Below are 19,695 nucleotides of genomic sequence, written 5' to 3'. Positions count from 1 at the left end.
TTGAAAAAAAAATAAAAAACAAATTGCAAAAACTACCCATGAAATATGGTGGTAGTTACAATTACACCATTAAACTTTTAATTGTAAAAATCAAACCCCTAAACTTTTAAAAGTGTTAAAATTGGACCCTCAAACTTATAATAATTATAGAAATTGACCCACAAATGATAAAAATTGAACTATCGAACTTATACAATTATGTAAATTTGAAGGTCCAATTTTAACATTTGGATAAGTTTGAGAACTCAATTATTAAAATTGAAAGTCTAAGGATATAATTACAATTACCCATATGATTTTTGCAATTTGTCCACAAAAAGAACTAATTTATGAAAAATACATGCACCAAAATATGGAACAAAACCTAAAGTATTAGACCAAAATATTATTTTATTTATTTATTATTATTTTTTTAATTTGTGGATTTATACCAAACTAATACTCAAACCACTAAAATGACTACCATTTTAAGTATCGGCCTAATTAGAAGAAAGATATTGGAAGAAAAATTACCAACTTAACCCTTAGCCTCTTTTGAAAGAAGAAAGCGAAGGAGCTAATGGAGCTACCCAACTAAGATCCAAAAATATATATATATATATATATATATATATATATAATACAATTTATATCTCAAAATTTGTATCAATTTAAATTTTACAAAAGTGAATCATAATTTTCATGAGTAACTTGTCGCATTGATTCGATCCAAATTGGTTTTACATTAATATTTTTTTCTCAAAATCAAAATTTAGCATTGAAGACATTGCTTTAAAGGTTATAATCTTCCAAAGGGACTATCATTGTCCCATGAAATTGGATGAGAATAACCATATGAAGATGAAAAATGAATATATATAAATTTCTACTTACATTCCCTCCTACAACCTCATTTCTTGACTAAGTTTAGTTTTGAAATAACTGCAGCTGCCTGATCACTCCCCAACAAGAAATAAGGATGCCTCAAAGCAGCAGAAGCCGATAAACGCCCCCTTCTAAGGGTGCCTCTCTCCGAAACGAGCTTTGTTACAAGATCCCACCCTCTACCTGAGTCGAGATTGAGTATCGTCAAATCAGGCTTTGTTCTTGTTTTCTCCCTCCATTTATTCAAATCATATCCATAGTTCTTAATTTCCATATTGAAATTCTTCAACCCAGCACTGCTCCTCAAATTCGGTACTGCCATTTGCATAAGCACAATACCAGCAGAATACATGTCAAACAAGTCAGGGCTGTTCAGCTGCAATAACACAACAGTCCCAAAAGACAGTTTCAAGAACAGTTTCCAAATAAGAAATACTTCAAAAACATGTAAAGGATGTCCACACCAGCCTTTTAACAGCATGAATCACTTCAAATGAATATGCTAAAACACAAACTGAACTTTGCTTCAATTATACATAATTTCTAATAAGCATCAAAATCCCAAAAGGAAATTGTCAGAAATAACCCTCCTCAAGTTTCCACCTTTCAAAAAATCGTTAAATTAATTTTTCTCGGTTCTTTCCGACCAAGATCGTCCAAGACAAAAATTGGGATTGTTTATCTTTCCCAAAATTTAACAAATCACCCCAGATCCATTTGGATAATTTATGTGATCATTTAGAAATTCAGATAACTATAGAAACACATATTTGGGGTAAGATTTGAGAATTTGGAGAAAATTTGAAAATATTACGTAAGATTTGGTATAAGATTTAGGAGAGATTGCATGACATTCGGAAAAATTATGTACAATCTCAATGTTCATCTGGGCAGAGATTTCACTGAAAAAACCTAAAAAAATTGAGAGTTTAGATGTAAGATATAAAAGTAAACTTTTTATTTGAATCTTGGTGGTCGATCTTAGCCAAGAAGAACCAAGAAAAATTATTTCAACCAATTCTCTAAAAAGGTGCTAGTTGTGAAAGATGAATACATTTTAGGTTATTTTTGACAATTTCCCAATCACAAACTTTTAGCTTTGAGAATATATCCATGGAGATCAGCTTACCTGCCAGAGTATAGGAGAAAGAAGTGCTGCAATGGGAGCTGGAGGAGGGCTAGGTGTTTCTTCGGGCATCACGTAAAGCTCAGGAGGACAGAAATCAGGATCCAGCAATGCAAGATTTGGTACATAGTTCTTGCCAATTCGGAGGTCGGTGGCTGCCCCGAAATCTATGATCTTTACCTGTCCTTTCTTGGTTACTACTATGTTTGCTGGCTTTACATCCCTGTGAACAATGCCTGTGTCATGGATCTTCTTCAATGATGTGATGATTTGTCGCAGTATTTGCTTGATTATCAATGCATTTCTTTCGACTGAGTTCATGCCTTGTAAGACACGTCCGAACATTAGAGCTTCCAAGTTTACAGGGAAGTTTCTATCTTTCATGTAATCACCAAGAGTCTGATCTCCCTGCATATTCATCATCCCTTGAGATTAAACATATGGATTTGAAAATTGTCTCCAACTTTTTTCTTAATTATAAAGTTTAACTTTAGCCTAGTTGAAATGAATGTATTGTGAATTACTTCTCCTTCAATAACTAAAACTTCTACCTCTAGTGTCTGGACCATGACTTGAACTTATCATAGTGAGGGACAATTTTACATTCAACTCTTTACCTATACAATGAATTATAAAAATTTAGGGGACTAAATTAAAATAATAAAATAAATAATAATAATAATAATAATAAATTTAAAAAAAAAGTATAAAGAACTTTAAATTCTCTGGTCCAATTGGTTAGTTATACAAAAGCAAAGTTGTTTTCAAGGTTTTCGAATATATACTTGATAGCAAATTCAGGAATAATAGTTCAAAATGTGTTTGATAATAATACACATATATGCTTACCAACTAATAGTTATGCTTGCCAACTAAATATCATGTTGAATCTCAACTATTTTTTATTAATTTAGGAATATATTCTATGTTATAAATCTTTGTATAATTATATTTTACAATATCAATTAATTTATAAAATATTATATTATCTATATTTTAATTTAAAAATATGAACTGAGTTTATAATATGAAATACTATATTTACCTTTTCTTTTTTTTAAAAAAAGTGTATTGCTTTGTTTTAAAATTTCAAATTCAAGTTCTATATACACGAAGAATATAATGAAATTGTTGTGCTCAGAAGTTCCACTATGCCAATATCTACATCACAAAATTCAATACCAGTTTTCAAAAGCAAATTCTCAAACGGATACTTACTGAATTCATTTAATTCAAGGAATCTGAAAACATATAATATAATTCAAATGGCCTCCCAACAGGTCTAACCATTACTTTTATATCATTTTTTGAATAAAGCCAAACCTAGGCAGCAATTTCCTTTTTGCACCACTATCTTAATTGGAATCTTAAGTTCAAAACTTCCAATTGCTCATTCGGTTTTTGGTTTCTAGTTTTTGAAAATTAAGCTTATAAACACTATAAGTTTCTTTGTTTTTTCCCTTTATGTTATTCACTTTCTATCCATGTTTTCAGAAACCAAGTCAAGTTTTAAAAAACTAAAAAAAGCAGTTTTTTAAAGCTCGTTTTTGTTATTGGAATTTGATTATGAATTCAAATGTTCCTTTAAGCAAGGTGAAAACCGTGGGGGAAAAATGGGAAAAAACAAATGTAAATTTTAAAAATAAAAGACGAAATCATTATCTTAAATTTTTACAAAAGGGAGATCTCAAGTAAAAAACTTACAATGTTACTGGAGTTTTATCTACCTCTCCATTTCATATACTTATGTTGTAATTTAAGATTAATATCCCAAAGTGCACATTATTGAAAAATAATACAGCAAATGATTAATTTGTTCAACAAAATGATTTCAAAGTACCTCAAATTTCCAAACGAGCCATTTTCCTCCTGCAGAGAATTGCTTGCTTTCTCTATCAGCTACAAAACTACCAAGAAAGTCAGCGCAAGTTTCAGGCGCTGCTCTTGAAAGTCTGTAGTTAAACCACTCTTCATATTCCCCAAACTTTTCAGCTCCTTTAACTCCCACCTTAATCTGCAAGTTACCATCACACAGAGCAAAACAAACTGCATCTTCAATTGATCTTTTACCTAAAAGATGTTTGAAAGTGCCCAAAGGCACTTCTCCGTAGAAATGTCAAGACAAAGAGTGTTTCTAGAGAAATCAAAAGCACTTGAAGCATTGTAAGAAAACACCCTTAGAGTGCTTTTGGTTAAATACTTGACAGAAAGCCATGCAAAAGTATTTTCAAGAGTATCAAACCAAACATTTATCTAAGAAGTATAATAGAACCCATATAGAACTAGAATAGTACAAGTGGTACAATCTAACTCCAACTATTCAAGGCACTTGGATCCTCTCAGGAGCCATCTCACTTAAGTCTTAGCTCACTGAACAATTTCTTATTGCATCCTTACCTACTCACCTTATTTATAACAAATGCCTCCCAACAAACTCCTTAACGATGTATTTGGCCCAAGGAGTTGAGAACTAGAAGTAGGGAAGTAGGAATTTGTGAACTCCACTCCTTGTTTGGCCAAAGAGTTGGTGGGTCCCACTACTAAGAAACATCAATTTTATATCTTATTAACTCCTTCCACTGTGGGCCCAGGAGTTTACAACTCCCTAGACTTCATAACTCCTCACTATTTCACTCCTTACCTCAAATACCCCCTTACTGGTTAGTAATAAACCCTTAATAATAGGTCAAATTATAAAAAATATGTTGAACTTTGCTCTTTATTTCAAATATTACCTTGACCTTTATTCATAAAGGCATCAAAACTATGTTGGAGTAAGAATCTTTTGAAAATTTGAATGGAATTGGAATCTAGATAAGTTGGGTGACCAAAAACGAAAATTTAGATCGCCACCCCCAACGTTCATACTTTTATGAAAGGTCAAAGGTTTGAAAGAATAGTACTTTTGTTTCAAAGTGGCAAAGTTCAAAGTAGTTTTTTAGATTCTAGTCTTTTTTTTTTTTGGTGGTGATACTGTGAGTGTCCAAGCTTAGGCGCATCCTAAGCTCACAGGATAACGTGAGCACCCCATAACTCTACAGTATTTGGGTGCAAAAAAACTCATGGGTATAAAATGCTAGGTTGGTGATCACCATGATCAAACTCATTCCCTCTTTGTCCTCTATTAAACGCAGGACCTTTTCTACATAATTTAGTCTTAATATTAGGAGTCATATGAATAAACTTTGTTATTGAGTACTTCTAACTAAACTGCTTAAATTCAACTACTTTTGCTAAAAAACTCTCAAACACATTAAAGAAGTTTTAAACGGCCATAACAATTCAAAGCAATGAGAGTTACCTTTTTAAGAATCACTTTGTCCTTCCCATCCAACTCTGCTCTGCTCGTTCGCCCTTCATTCTTCACATTTTTCGGAAGAAATGCACCCGAATAAACAACTCCAAACGAACCCTCTCCCAATTTCCCCCCAATCACAAAGTCGGAGCTCTTCAAGCTTCTTCTTCCCATCAAACTGTCCAGCCCCAACTGCAGAGGAGCCAGAAGGTACGTATCAATGGCGCCAACGAGAACCCCTGGTCGAGCAGTGAGATAAACCCAAATGAACCCAGCAAAAACAACGAAACCCCATTTCTGCAAATCGCTCAATTCCCCAGAGAATCGTTGAAATTGAACATACCCAGATTGCAAACCCGGAAGCTGATCAACTCGAAGAGGACCGTAAAGGTTATCGAGTAGACGATCGGAGATGTCGACCAAGAATGACGCTCGACACTTACTCGCCGGCGGCTTGGCCCTGAAAGTTCCGGCGAAGAGGGGGATTTCGGTTTGGAGAGCGGGTTTGAGAGGAGAGAAACGGGTTTGGGAGCTTTGTTGGAGGGAAATAGCAAATGGGAAGATCAGAGAGGCCATGGTCGTGGTGTGGAGTAAATGGGTGTCGCGTTTGGAGGTTGTTGTGCTGCATCTTCTAACAGAGTCCGAGTGTGGCGTGGGGCAGTGGCTGGCTGGCTGGACTGAGGCCGCGTGTCTTTATCAAGTTTATCCTTCTGACTTCTGAGTTCCAAATTTTTTAGCGATGAGATGTGGGTAAGTGGGTCCGTTTTGGGCTCCCTTTTCTCACTTTGCTTCTCTTGTTCTTAATATATGAGACTTCATGTACTTCAATGGTGATCTTATCATGTATTCCTTGTTTGTAGGATGAACATAGTTCTACTTATCTAATTTTGCTGAGATGAAGACTTATATGATTTCGTTGAGGTGAAGAGTATAATTGAGGAGATCGATTTTTCGATGAGAAGTTTGGGTTTAGTCTCTTTTTCTTTCTGTTCTCATATTAGAAATCGAGCTATTCACCGCATTGCTTGATTTGTCGTTAGATTTTCAATTTCTGTTGATTTTCTTGTCTCTTCTAATTTGCATCCAAAGATAGAAGACATAATTAACGAGGCTACTAATTTTCTTGTTTACAATGGATGGTACCACAATTTGGATGAACTCTCTTGCCTACCTTAGTGGGTCTTGCATGGTTGTTCTACCTCATTTTGTTGCTAAAGAAATTCCCCTTATCAAACATGATATGTGTGTTGTACTTTATTAACCACACATCACATTAAAATAGTCTTAATTAGATCGTGTAGGTTTAGTTACATGAATTTTACAAATAGTAGTGCTATTTTCTTCAAGAGCAAAAATCAAACCATTAGAATACATTTAAATACATACTCTTTGTGGTACACGTGCTTTCACAAGATCGCTCATTAGGATACATAACTCAATTGGATATGTCACTTTAGTGCATGTAATCGGTTGAGGCGTAAGGTTTAGAGAGTCGTTTGGTGTGTTGTTATCTATCATATTTAACGTGAGTATAATCTTTGTGTAACTGGAGCTATCTCACATCCTTCTTGCCTGGTTAGTTAGGTTGTGAGGTTTCTCTTTATTGTTTGCAATAGTTTCAAAGCTTCTATTGAGAACACTCAAGTAGGTTCTTATTTAGACTTTTTTTCACACATTATGTATATTCTTTCTTTGTTTTTGTTTCTTTTGGTTGTGTTTGTACCTTGTCGTCGCTATGAGATTCTCCTCGCTTAATTGCAATTCAATACCTTGTAAAAAAATAAAATAAAATAAAAAATCGAACAATTAACCTTTACCACGATAATAGGTGTCTTCGTTGCTTTAAATCTAAAATCGGAACGGGTAGTAGTTCGAAAAAGGTAAGATAGGAGGTTCACAATTGGGCCTAAAAACCGGCCCACGAACGATTAATCCAATTTCAGGCCCAAAATTGACAATGTCCCAACGGTGATGAACGACGACAGCCTTCATTGGCTCCGATTGTTCGAACTTTCCGGTCACAGTCAAGGTTTCACCATGTGCGACTCTGTTCCGCCACTCTTCTTTGCATCTTCCATCAAATTTCGACGATTAGGGTTCACCCAATTTCAATCCCATTCTCCTCTACTTTCAAATTCCTTCAATTCTGGTCGTTCTACTCTTAGAAATGGATGCCTTCTCTTCCCTTCGAGGACAAAACTCACTAAAAGCTTGAGCGCCTTTGTTCCAAAGCGAAATCGGTTCAGCGCCGAGTTAGAATTGAAAGGGGAAGACGAAAATCTTTTCGACATCGTCGACCCTAGTCGGAGCGTTGCAAATTTAGATGGCATCGACGGAAATTTCGCAAGTAGAAATGGGAATGATTCTGAGGAAAGACGGGGCGATGGTGCAGCAGCTTCGTCCGGATTGAACTTTCTCGATCAGAAAGATGGTGAGGAGGCCAAGAAGAAGAGCTTAAACAGTGAAGGGAGCTCAGAAGGGGAAAGGGATTTGATTCCCATTGAAGATGAGGATGCAGAAATGGAGAATGGGAAGGTAGCGTTGCGGCGAAGGAGGCAAGTGATGAGGAGATCGAACATGTTGGCAAAGCAAGTGATCAGCATTCAAACTGCGCTAAGCTTGGGATTCGTCTCGCAGCTCTGGGTTAATACATCCTCTGTAAGTGACATTGCTCAAATTGTAGCTGGATTGTACGTTTCTTATGGACAATAAAGATATGCAAGCTCAGAACGACATAAGTTTTTGCATTTCCTCTGTTCTTAAAAGTTATATTCTCTAATGTTTGCTTTTTCCTACTGCAGTGGATGGTAACGTTTTTAGAAGTGAAGCCAAACTTGCTATCTGGGGAATCAGAATGGTTTCATCTTGAGGATATTAGTCAGGTACTTTTTCTCTTAACTCCCTCATTCATATGTACCTTCTCTACAATTGATGCAGTAAAGATGTGAAGATTGAATTTGCGAGTCCCAGATTAGATGGTGGTAGAAAGAGTTCTATAATCTCTTCAATTTAGGAGTTCTAGATTGTTGCCTATAGTTACTTCAGATCAAACCTTGTCGTTTTCAGTCTACTTGATTGGCGCTCAATTTAGATGTTGGTAGTTGTGGGTCTAATGCTTCATTGCCTTGGATCTCCTTGCATCCACCATGGACACTTCAGCTTTGTTAGGGAACCTTGTAATAAAATTTAGGGAAAATTAAAATTTTCGCCCCTAAACTTTGGGGGCTTATCAATTTAAACCCAAAACTAATAATGGTATTGATTTAAATCCTGTACTTTCACAAGTGTATCAATTTACACCCTGTTTCAGATTTAGTTTGCAAAATATCGTGTCGGACATTTAATTTTTTCTATTAAACTTCTAAATTGTTATAAATGAGTCGATTTAGAACCTTTATTAAGATTATATTTCAAAATCGTCAATGCATCCATTCTTACACCTGTGTGGACTTCTTCGAATGTTGATTTAACAAAATAGATGATTATAATTTGTATGAATAATTTTCAAAGAAATCTTAATCGAGAGTCTAAATTGATTCTCTTATGTAAGTTTAGAGATTTAATTGATAAAGCTATAAGTCTCACATGATATTTATCTAAATAAAATGTAATGGATGGTTTAAATTGATGCACTTGTGAAAGTTCAGGTTTAAATTGATACAACCCCAAAGTTCAATAAATTGATATTTGCCCTAAAATTTATAGTTCTCAGCAGTAGATGGACATTGCTGAATGCTATGATTTCAATCAGCAGGATCCCTTCGAAGGACTCTGGCTATCTTTGATCTCCAATGTCCATGTTTGAACTGATGCACATATCTTTTTTTTGTTTTTTAATATCCAATCTAACCCATTGCAGGTTGGCGATGTAGTTCTTGTCCATGATGAGACTGTGATGGATAATGACTTCAAAATGGCTGGATTTGAAACACTGGTACACTTTGTTGTTTATAAAAGAAAAAGTCTTCGTTTGGGAATGATAGTGCTTGGTTTTCTAGATAGAAAAATGCTTTGGATGTTCACATGTGTTTTTCTTGGGTATTTGGAGAGTACCTATGTTTGTTGGGTTTTTTTGGAAATTAACAATTAAGTATTTGCTAGGTAGGATACAGAGTAGTTACACCTGGTCGACGAAATATTGGGAAGGTATCCTTTTACTCTAGAAAGCTCTAGATTCTAGATTTGTTACTTGTTGCTAATTTCTCATCTAGTTCAAAATTCCACGGTTAGATACGCGGATACACTTTCAACATTAACTCGGGTGCTGTTGAATCTCTCGAACTTGATTCATTTGGTTATTCCTTTCTTCCTTCCAGCCTGGTACGTGAACTGATCCTTGTAAATGCATTGCATTTGTCCACAAATATGAAGATTTGTTGCTTTCGGTTTGTATGTATTGATATCTTTGATGAACATCACGTCTTTAAAAGTTGCCTCTAAATTTCATGAGACTATTTCAGGTGAGTACATATGCTTTGCTTGTTGAGGATGTGCTGGAAGTCATATCCGATGTCGTTGTTGTACATGAAGATGCAGCATCACGCATTCAACGGCTGACAAAGGTACCATTTTATATGTTTAAATTTCCCATTTAATATTATGATAACAATATTGTTGTTTTGCTCCCCCTTTTTTTTCTTTTGCGTGATGAAGACTATTGATAGACTAGTTTGTGAAATCTGTAGTAGTTGACCAATAAGTTCGAGGAGAGCTTTACTCTGGTTCACTCTAATCTTCTGGTGAAATCTGTGAGATAAGAAGTTTGTTCTTTTTAGTTTATTGTTGTTTCGGAAAATTTCTAATATTGGTGGTTGGCAAAATTAATAGAATTTTGAAAACCTATTTGGCAAAGTTGGCTGGTTTATTTTAATAATATTTTATTGGAAAATGCAAAATGAGGCAACAAAATTAAGGTGATAAAAATGGCCTAACTAAAAGAATATCCAACCCAAACAGAAGAATCAATACCAACAAAAATAGGCACGTCCATCTCAAGAACTCCCATAAACATTTTAAAAAATGCAACCACCCATAAACATTTTAAAAAATGCAACCACTTCTTTAAGTTCAAAATCCAATTTATTTGATGAAATTGAAAGCTTAGTATTAATAATATGAGGCTAAATTACAAAAATATCTATGAACTTTGCCCTTGATTCAAGAATACCTTTATTCTTTCAAAAGTCGTAATATTTATTATTTCCCTTGACCTTTTATAAATGTTTCAAAACTATACTTCGAGTATTAATCTATTAAGAATGTTGAACAAGAATTAGGACTTGAAATAGTGTGGCAGTAACCTAAAACGAAAATTAGGACCAAAAACCCTCACTGTTCCAAGTTACTAACATTTTGTCAAGTCTCAAATTTCATCCAAATTCTAACGAATTTCTACTTCAACTGTAGTTTTGAAACATTTACAAAAGGTTATGGGTAATATTGCAACTTTTGAAAGAATAAGGGTATTTTTAAATAAAAGGCAAAATTCAAGGGTATTTTTTGTAATTTAGCCAAAAATATAAAGTACTCCCACGTCGTCTTGCTCAGAATTATATGGTTTGTTATACTAGGGATTTTTAGGCACACAAAGCGTGGGGAATTCGTTAGATGACCTTGAAGAACTTTATGAGTTCGAAGGACGGAGATTTGACCAAGACAATTGGAGTAACAAAAGACGTTATGATGGTAAAAGATTCCGTAGGAGTCGAGAGGCCAACGGTGATGATTTGGGGCTCCCAATGGATTATCTCTGAATGTGATCTCAGGTTTTTCACTCCCTCTTGTACATTACATGTTTGCTCTCCTCTAAACTATTGAATGGATGCTGCATTTGGTGGATTGAATGTTCTTTTGGTTCAACAAGTGTGAGAATGAGATCAAATAATCGACCTTCGAGATGGTAATTAGTTCCTTATCTATTGAACTATGCTCGGATTGGATGTTGAGGTCTTGGAGTCTGGGAATCTGAAGTATATCATCTACCAAGTTAGGGTGGTCTTCCCCGTGTTACCCACCAATTGAAATATTGAACTGATAGACCTCTTTATTCTTAAATGTGTGGTTGTATATATGGAAACCTTATATGTGTATATAAGCAAGAAATTCTCAGAGAGTCGTTTCTTATGAAATGAATAGAAATTGGTATGCCTTTTAACTTCTATGTCTTTTATAGTTCTTTTAACCATTCCATTTTAGTTTACTATTTTCTATTTTGTTTTAATTTCTGAACTCCTTGCATATAAAAAAAAAATCAGGGAAAAGTTGCAAATTCACCCTTGAACTATAGGGTATTTCAATTTGGTCAATCACCCTCCAAAAACTTGGGAAGAGGTTATAATTAACTCTCAAATGTTGCTAATGTGTGAACTAAATTATAAGAGTGCTATAATCAAACCTACATTTTTTAGGACAATTTTTTTTCCTTCTTGAAAGGGCCCATTTTCTTTTTATTTATTAATTATTATTATTATTATTTTTTAGATAAGAAATATTTCACTGAATAAATGAAATAAGGGGAGACTCCAAGCACCTAAATGTGATTAGGAAGAGATCTCCAATTGAAAACTAAATAAGAAAGACTAAGTTTTTAAAAGGGTGCCCAACTTTGCACCACTACTTTTAATAGAACCAAATCAATAAATGAACTAAAATATAAGAAAGAGTCTTTATGCTAGCCCAATAAAGTCTAGAAGAAAGCTTGAAGAATAGCCAACCAAGCCATTTTCTTTGTGCCAATAAAAGGGTGTCCCACCAATATAGAAGCAAGGATGTCAAATATATTATTATTAGAATAGGTAAAGACCAGCCAAAAGCATCCAAAATATGTCAGAAACGAGATGCAAAGGACGATGAATAAACAGATGAGCGAAGAATTCAACATGGTCTTAACACATAATAGACCACAATGGAGAGAGAGACATATATGGCATACGACGTTGTAGGCGATCAACAGTATTAATGGCAGCATGGCTAAGCTCCTGAAAGAAAATATTAATTTTCTTAGGGTAGTGATCCAATCAAATGACAAAATAAAGATCCCTTGCAATAGGTTCATAGAACCCACTAAATCATCCATGAGAGGTTTCACAAAATGTAGAGGAAGAATCAATAATCCACCTCTAAGAATCGGGAACAAGACGAAATCTGACAAATAATAACAACGGAGATAAGGAAGCCCACTCATGAGTTTCAGACTCATTAATATTACGATGAAGACGCAAGTCCTAAACCTTAGACTCCGCAAGCCACACCTCAACCATTTTAATATTTGGAAAACGAATGAGTCGAAACAAATGATGAAAAGCCATAAAGAGAACCACAACTAAGCCAATGATCCTTCCAAAAAGAAATAGTGGAACTCGTGCCAAGGCAACATTGAGTAGTAAGAAAAGCAGCCAAATCAATGGTATGACAAATAAACTGCCAGGAGGGTTTAGTAGACCTACGAATAATAGACAGCTAGATACATGGAGGGGAGTAATATTTAGCCACAATAAGCTTCCTTCACAAAGCATCCTGTTCATGTAAAAACTGCTAAATCCATTTGGCCAATAGCACAGAATTACGACACCAGAAATTACCTAATCCAAGGTCGCCTAATAACTTAAGACACTGAGTAGCTTTCCAGTTCACATGATGAAGGAAATCAGACACGAGGATTTCCATGAGCAGCGGAAGGGATCGTTCTAAATTCCATCCGAATTGAACACAATCAATTGCAGTCCAAGAACGGAAACTAACAAGTCATGCACAATAAGAAATTACAGCATGCTATAGGATGATACAAGGGATAAAGGATGCATACCTTTGAAGAAACATTCTTCAAGAATCCCTCGAACAGTCTCTTATGCGTCCAACAACAACAACACTCGAACGCAATGACTGAAACAATACGACCAACAACACGAACACAACAAATGGCCAACAGATTCATGAACTAAGTGAGGACACCATCACAATGGTTACCTTGGTATTTTCAGTGTGAGAATTCAGGAGTTGTGGGCTCTATATGATCTTGGTTTGAGGAAGAGACTGGAGGACAACAATCGAGTAGACGATCGAGCAAGTGGGAGATAAGACACTGTCGATCGTATAGACAATGAGCTCGATCGTTTAGTAAACGAAAGCCTATCATATAGACTATGCCACTTGATTGTTTAGCTACAATCAGCTGAATGACTATCGTATAGTCAAAGCTGCACGATCGTTTAGTCTTTGTCAGCTATCGCTTAGTGAAACTCATTCACTTGATAGTTTATCTGTGAGTTCTTTCCGAATGAGGCAACTTCTAATTTTAAGAAAACAATTTTCCTTTTATCTCATGGTTACCATAAAACCACCAATAACCTCCCACTCAATCGATTATTAGAGAAAAAGAAATTAATTATCATTTAATTAATTTATTATAAATCAATATGATAATCAACTTACCATATTATATTTATAACCCATAGTTTTAATATTTCATCTCATGAAATATACAAACCATACTTTTAATATTTCATCTCATGAAATATATAAACCATAGTTTTTTTCTATTTTAAGGGACCTTATGGACCTGTAGCTTAAAGCTTCAACGGTATGTGAATAACTGACTAAATTCTCTAGTCACGGGATCCACCATCCGTTAACTATCGAGTACTCCACTAAAGATCGACAGCTGCACTATTCCCACTACAAACATATTTCTGTGTCCATATCAACCAATCAATAGTGCGATAATCCTTCACATATCGCTTGTAAGTACATCTGGGCCAATTTACCATTTTGCCCCTGTAGTTACGTCTAACTCTTCGAGTACCACTGATTTCTCTAATGAATAATAAGTCATAGTCCTACTATGACTGGATCCTCTCTTCCAAAGAGAGGATGTGGCCACTATGTTCAAGACCTGGAATCAGTTTTCAAGGGAGCAATCTATCTACTTACCCATGCTAGGGGGAAGGAGTGAATTTCATATTGTGTAACTAAGTTCTCAACTCCCCAATCAAACAAATCCCTAAAAAGGTAGGCTTGTTGAGTTGGAAATCTGACCACTCTCACTCATACTAATCAAAGGATCGCCTTCATAGGCAGGAGTTCCCAAAACACCCAGGATTAAATGTCACCTATAGTCGTTTAAGTGAGATGTAAGTCTCAAGTAAAAACGGTGTTATATAAAGAGACTATTCTTCTCGTGGTCCGGTCTTATACAAACTTTTTGTATAGGACACCCCCCGCTCGCATGTCTCCACATAAATGGTCAAGATCAGATCATCTGTAGTAGTTTACAACACTTGCAAACCTCTACAAAGCGGGCCGTATCCATAGTGTCACCAGGATAAGTTATCCCTCCTTTATTCTTATACTACAGACCTTTTAGGTTATTACTTAAGGCATGATCTACTTGTATATCTCATATACATGCTTAAATTTACATACAATAACCACAGATCTTTGTTTATTGATATGAGTAAATGCAAATAAAATAACTCTTATTTTATTAATAACAATGTGTACAATGTTTACAAACTACGAGACTCCGGGAGAATTAAGACACCAATTCCAACACATGATGCATCCCATCATCACCACGAGAATCCTCCAAAAGAAATCACGAATCACATTTTCCAATCTATTAATAACATCAGTAGGAGCACGAAAAAAAGAGATAATATGTGGGCAAGCAAGAAAGAGTGGCCTAAATGAGAGCATGTCTGCCTCCATTTAAGATATAAGCATACTTTTAGTTATGGAGCTTTTGTTGAATCCTCTCATCAATTGGTTGCCATAACCTTAACGAATAAGAATTACCTCCTAGGGAATTAGCATGCTAATGACCCTATTTGTTTCTAAAAGTATTGACCATCCATTCCAATTCATCCACTTATAGATTAATCCTCAACCTCTCATTCCTAGAGAAGTAAAGTATCATCCGCAAATTTTGAATTAATCCTCCTTTAAGCCATTTACAATTCATCCTCAATTCACTATCCATTCCAATTCATCCTCTGATAGCTAATAGGCTGACAACTAGAAACCAATTTGGAATCAATTTTCTTGGGAACAAGACAAATATAATTTGCATTTAAAAAGGAATTTATAACTCTCGCATAAAAAAAAATCTTGAACCATATTCATAATATCTCCCTTCATATTAGGTCAAAAAAACTTTAAAGAACTATGATGTAAAACGATCCGGACCAAATGATTTATTCACCCCCAATGAAGAAATAGTCTTGTAAACCTCTTCTTCAGAAAACGGTTGTTCAAGGTTTGTTGCTTAGGCAATTGAAATAGGGTTTCAATCCACATTAATAGGTAAGAAACGACTGGTTTTCTTAGTGAATAACTTAGAGTAAAAATCACAAAAATCATATTCAATACTATCATTTATCAAAAGACTATCTCTTAGGATTTCTGTAATCGAACTCTTTCTTTTGCGTGCAACAACAATCTGATGGAAAAATCGAGTGTTCTAATCTCCTTTAATAAGCTATTTAAGTTTACAATGTTATCTCTAATGAATGTTCATGCTGTTAAACACTCGATTTATTCTCTTAATAATTAGCAAATAATTTATCTCCCGTAAGTTGTCTAATATCATCTAGGTTATCTATCCCATTAGAGATGAGCATCAGTCGATCGAACTTGATTTTTCGAACAAACCACTATCAAACTGACTATGGTTGGTTCAATAAATATTTAAATTGATTGATCTTTGATCGATTTTATTCTTTGAATTTTTTATTGGATTTTTTCTGATTTGGAACTTTTTTCAAACCGACATGGACCAATCGAATTAAAATTTACAGCTTTCAATTTCATCATCAAAATATTTTTTTCAGCATTTATTTGGATTTAATCTACCGTTAAAAAACGCTATTTATAAGACAAAAGTTGGTTGTTAGGTAAAGGCCCCAACCCAGATTGGGCCAAATGCGGGAGGCTAAAGGCCGTGCTCTGTCAAGTCGGCCTCGGGCCGTTCGTCAATCGAAAGCCCAATTTCTAACCCTCTGGACCGAGCCTCTGGACCGAGCCCACTTTCAACCACTTCATTGCCCCAGCCTCGGGCCGTTCGCAGCTGCATAATAAACATTAGCTCAATTATAACTTTAGCAATGTGGGATTTCTTCTATAAAAAAAATCTATTGCCTTTTATGCTCAACTAATTAGATCTTGCTTTTATACGCTTTTCATGCGCTCGTGATGTGTTAATGGTTGGTGTTAGGATTGTTAAAAAAATTCGATGATTTGAAAATTCAACCAATCCAATCAAATTCAAACCAATTCAAATTTATTATTGATTGATATTATAAAATCTTATGCTTGTTTTGAAACTTGACACTATCTTAAGTTTAAAGGAATAAAAGATTGGTTACAATAGATTTCTATTAAATATTTAACTTTATGGTCGAGAATGTATGACTTATGTCAGTTTAGTTTTGTTCGTGTTCGGTCTATTAAAATAGTCTTTTATTGTAAAACTGAAGAATTAAAATGGAACATTTAAGGATTTAATTTAAAGAATTAATAAAAGATGTATGAACTTAAAAGTGCAATGAAGCCATGAACAGGTAAAAGTGAGATCCTTGGTGAGACGAGACCTTTGGGTTCTTTTTTTATTCCTCTTTTACCCTCCACTTTTCTTTAGTTTGAATTTAATTATATTAAATTATTTGAAACTTCAAAACTGATTTGAATGTGACATATTTAGAATAATCTCTTTAAATTATTTAAATGTGATGTTCAGCTGTTCACTGGCTAGCAACAGAGCATATTCCCTTTTAAGCCAACTAGTGGATTTTAATTGAATATATATTACATATTCTAGCAACATTTTAAAGAATATGATCCTTTTAAGTTGAATGAAATATAAAATTAAGTGCATATATCAATTTACCTTCTTCAATTTTTAAGTTGTATTAATTAAAATTTCAAATAACAAATTATCGTATTAATTTAAATTTAGACTTTTTCGATAAATGTAAATCAATAGATGTCAATTGAGTACAATTGGGATAGAGATGTTCAAATCACGAATCTTGTGGTTTTTAGTACAATCGGATGCCAATTGAGATATGTTTAGTTTGACTATACAATTTTTTTTATACATAGTAAAAAAAGGTATAAAAATAATCATTTAAAAAAAACGGCCACATGACATATTTTAATTGATTGTTATTATATTTATTCGATTCTCATATTTCTCTCGATTGTCTAAATTTTAAACAAAAGTTCCGAACCTTAATAGTAGCGAGGGACGTAACCCGACCCCAACCCCGACCCGAGCAGGTGGGCAGTTTTTGTGATTGTCTAAGTTAAAGTAAGTAATACAACAAACATAAGTTATTATTAAATAAAGTAGCCGTTGGCGCCTGTATACTTTCAAATTCAAACCCTAAAAACACAAAATTCCAAATCCTTCTGAAAGCCCTTTCTTCTCTTTTTCTATGATTCCATTTCTTCTCTTTCAAACCAATTCTCCATCTCCACCAATATGCAGACTCTCCACCATCCTTTAGCCACTCCTCAGGATCTTCCTCTCAAGTCCGGCCGCCGCCCACTCCAACCGAAGAATTCGCTCCCAAATTCTGGTCCATCCGTCGCCAAATTCATCAAATCCAAGCCGGAACGGATCCAGATCTCCCTCTCTGGCGACGCCAACAAGGAGAATCATCCGCCGATTCACGCGACAGCAACCACAACAACGGCGAGTATTGAGTCCTGTGATTCGTCCCTGGCGGATGAATTGAATGCGGTTAAGAGGAAGCTCGAGAGATTGAGATTGGATGGTGAACGAACGGAGCAGATGTTGAGAGAGAGGGATTTGGTTTTGGAGTTACGGATGAAGGAGCTGTTGCAGAGAAGTCAGGAGCAGAGAGATCTGGAGATGGAAGTCGATAGGTTATTCAGATTAAAGGAACTCAGATCGTACTGTATGGTAAACGATTAAACGCTCTGTTTTGTGAATTTGAAGTTCGATTCGTGTTTATTTGTTATATGTTTGCTGATATTTGATGAATTGAATCAGAGGATTTCTCCGATTCGGAGTCTTAGAGAGAAAGAGCGAGAGAAAATTTTCACCGATGCACAATTTCCGGTAAGTTCCGATCTCAAAACTCGAAGCTATTTCTCGATTTCCAGAAACTCCAGGTTCATCCGTTTCAATAATTGTTTCAGGAATTTGAAATTGGCGATGGAGAAGAATCTGTTGGCGAAAACTCCTCATTGGATTCTGCAGGATTCGTAACAGGTTTTTGAAATCGTTCGCTGCTTCCAATTTGCCCTAATTTTCCTCTTCTTCCTTCATCTTCTTTGGATTTCAAAGGTAGAAAAAGAAATCGATGTAATACCTCATTATGATCTTCTTCATGCTTTGGTTGAAACTTCTGAGTTGTAATCAATATCATTCTCCATCTATTTCACTTCAATTAATGCTTGAAAAATGAAGAAATTCCAAATCGTTCAAGATTTTAATGAATTTTCTGAGTGAGTTTAGAGAGATTGAAGGGAGATCAAGTGATTCAATCCATCATTAAATAGTTTAGATTTTGCTTTGCTATAGAAATTACTCATAATCGAAAAATCTGTTCATATGATTTGCTGATTTTGAATTTTAACCTTTGGAGTGTTCTTAAACGGTGAAACAGTTAATGCGTTCTTCTGAATTGACTGCATTACAGAAACCAATCAAATCAATTGAAACGGACTAAAATAAAATTGAAGACGAAATAAATAAATCAAGATCGGGTAAGGTATTAAATTTTTGGAGACAGGTTGATACTTCCATTTAATTCTATATTTTGATGGGTTGGATGTGACATTTCTAATATATACTAGGAAAAATAAGCAACAAAATAAAAATAAATAAATAAAGAAACGTTGTGGATATAATATAAATAATAAACCCATATAATAAATATTTTAACTTATTTAGAATATATAGAATATGTTTTTATTAATTTCTTTTTTAATATTTTGTTTTTACTATTTGTTCATACATATTTATATTTTCATTGAAATTTTTGTAAGATAGAGACCCATTTTGGTGATATTTTAGACGGATACTTAAAAAGTCATAATTTAGACAAATTATAGGAGTTATCTGTAATAGTCGTTGAAGGTGGATTCAAAAATAAGAAATTGTAACAATCTATTTATATTTTACAAATTTCATTTTTTAAAAAAATAGAAAGATTTAGAGGAATGTTCTACTTCACATGCAATGTTCTACAAATATCTAAACTTTAATTGTATTTCATAACTAGATTTTTACGTATTTTTTGGACAATTTTAACTTTATGATATACTTTCTCTCATATTAATTTTTTGTATTCTTTTATAATTAAAATTTTTAAAAAATTCAAATTGTATCTAATATTAGTTAGTAAGAGATTTAATTTTAAAATAATCATTAATTATACTGTAT

General features: G+C 34.4%; 3 protein-coding genes and 1 long non-coding RNA gene across 4 annotated transcripts; 3 read left to right on the top strand and 1 right to left on the bottom strand.

The window, feature by feature from the left end:
- Positions 1 to 676: 676 nt before the first annotated feature.
- STN8 (Protein kinase superfamily protein) lies at positions 677 to 5,861 on the bottom strand. Its single transcript, XM_039025768.2, has 4 exons — positions 5,292 to 5,861; positions 3,831 to 4,004; positions 1,994 to 2,398; positions 677 to 1,240 (listed from the first exon to the last, which is right to left on the bottom strand). The coding sequence occupies exons 1-4, from the start codon at positions 5,859 to 5,861 to the stop codon at positions 890 to 892; spliced, it is 1,500 nt and encodes a 499-aa protein (XP_038881696.1). The 3' UTR covers positions 677 to 889.
- Positions 5,862 to 5,894: 33 nt separating this feature from the next.
- On the top strand, positions 5,895 to 6,415 carry LOC150037378 (uncharacterized). Its single transcript, XR_016528378.1, has 2 exons — positions 5,895 to 6,035; positions 6,146 to 6,415. It is a non-coding gene; the product is annotated as an uncharacterized LOC150037378 (long non-coding RNA).
- An 816-nt stretch (positions 6,416 to 7,231) lies between these two features.
- LOC120073133 (uncharacterized) lies at positions 7,232 to 11,439 on the top strand. The gene is made up of 7 exons (XM_039025769.2): positions 7,232 to 7,943; positions 8,087 to 8,167; positions 9,145 to 9,219; positions 9,387 to 9,431; positions 9,516 to 9,605; positions 9,746 to 9,847; positions 10,856 to 11,439. The coding sequence occupies exons 1-7, from the start codon at positions 7,257 to 7,259 to the stop codon at positions 11,036 to 11,038; spliced, it is 1,263 nt and encodes a 420-aa protein (XP_038881697.2). The 5' UTR covers positions 7,232 to 7,256; the 3' UTR covers positions 11,039 to 11,439.
- A 6,229-nt stretch (positions 11,440 to 17,668) lies between these two features.
- LOC120074285 (myelin transcription factor) lies at positions 17,669 to 18,747 on the top strand. The gene is made up of 3 exons (XM_039027365.2): positions 17,669 to 18,207; positions 18,298 to 18,366; positions 18,447 to 18,747. Exons 1-3 carry the CDS (start codon positions 17,764 to 17,766, stop codon positions 18,525 to 18,527), a joined length of 594 nt encoding a protein of 197 aa, XP_038883293.1. The 5' UTR covers positions 17,669 to 17,763; the 3' UTR covers positions 18,528 to 18,747.
- Positions 18,748 to 19,695: the final 948 nt, after the last annotated feature.

Source organism: Benincasa hispida, chromosome 3 (assembly GCF_027475165.1).
Source record: "Benincasa hispida cultivar pf3 chromosome 3, pf3_genome.v1.1, whole genome shotgun sequence".
Lineage (NCBI taxonomy): Eukaryota > Viridiplantae > Streptophyta > Magnoliopsida > Cucurbitales > Cucurbitaceae > Benincasa > Benincasa hispida.
This window is presented reverse-complemented; position numbering and strand designations above follow the sequence as displayed.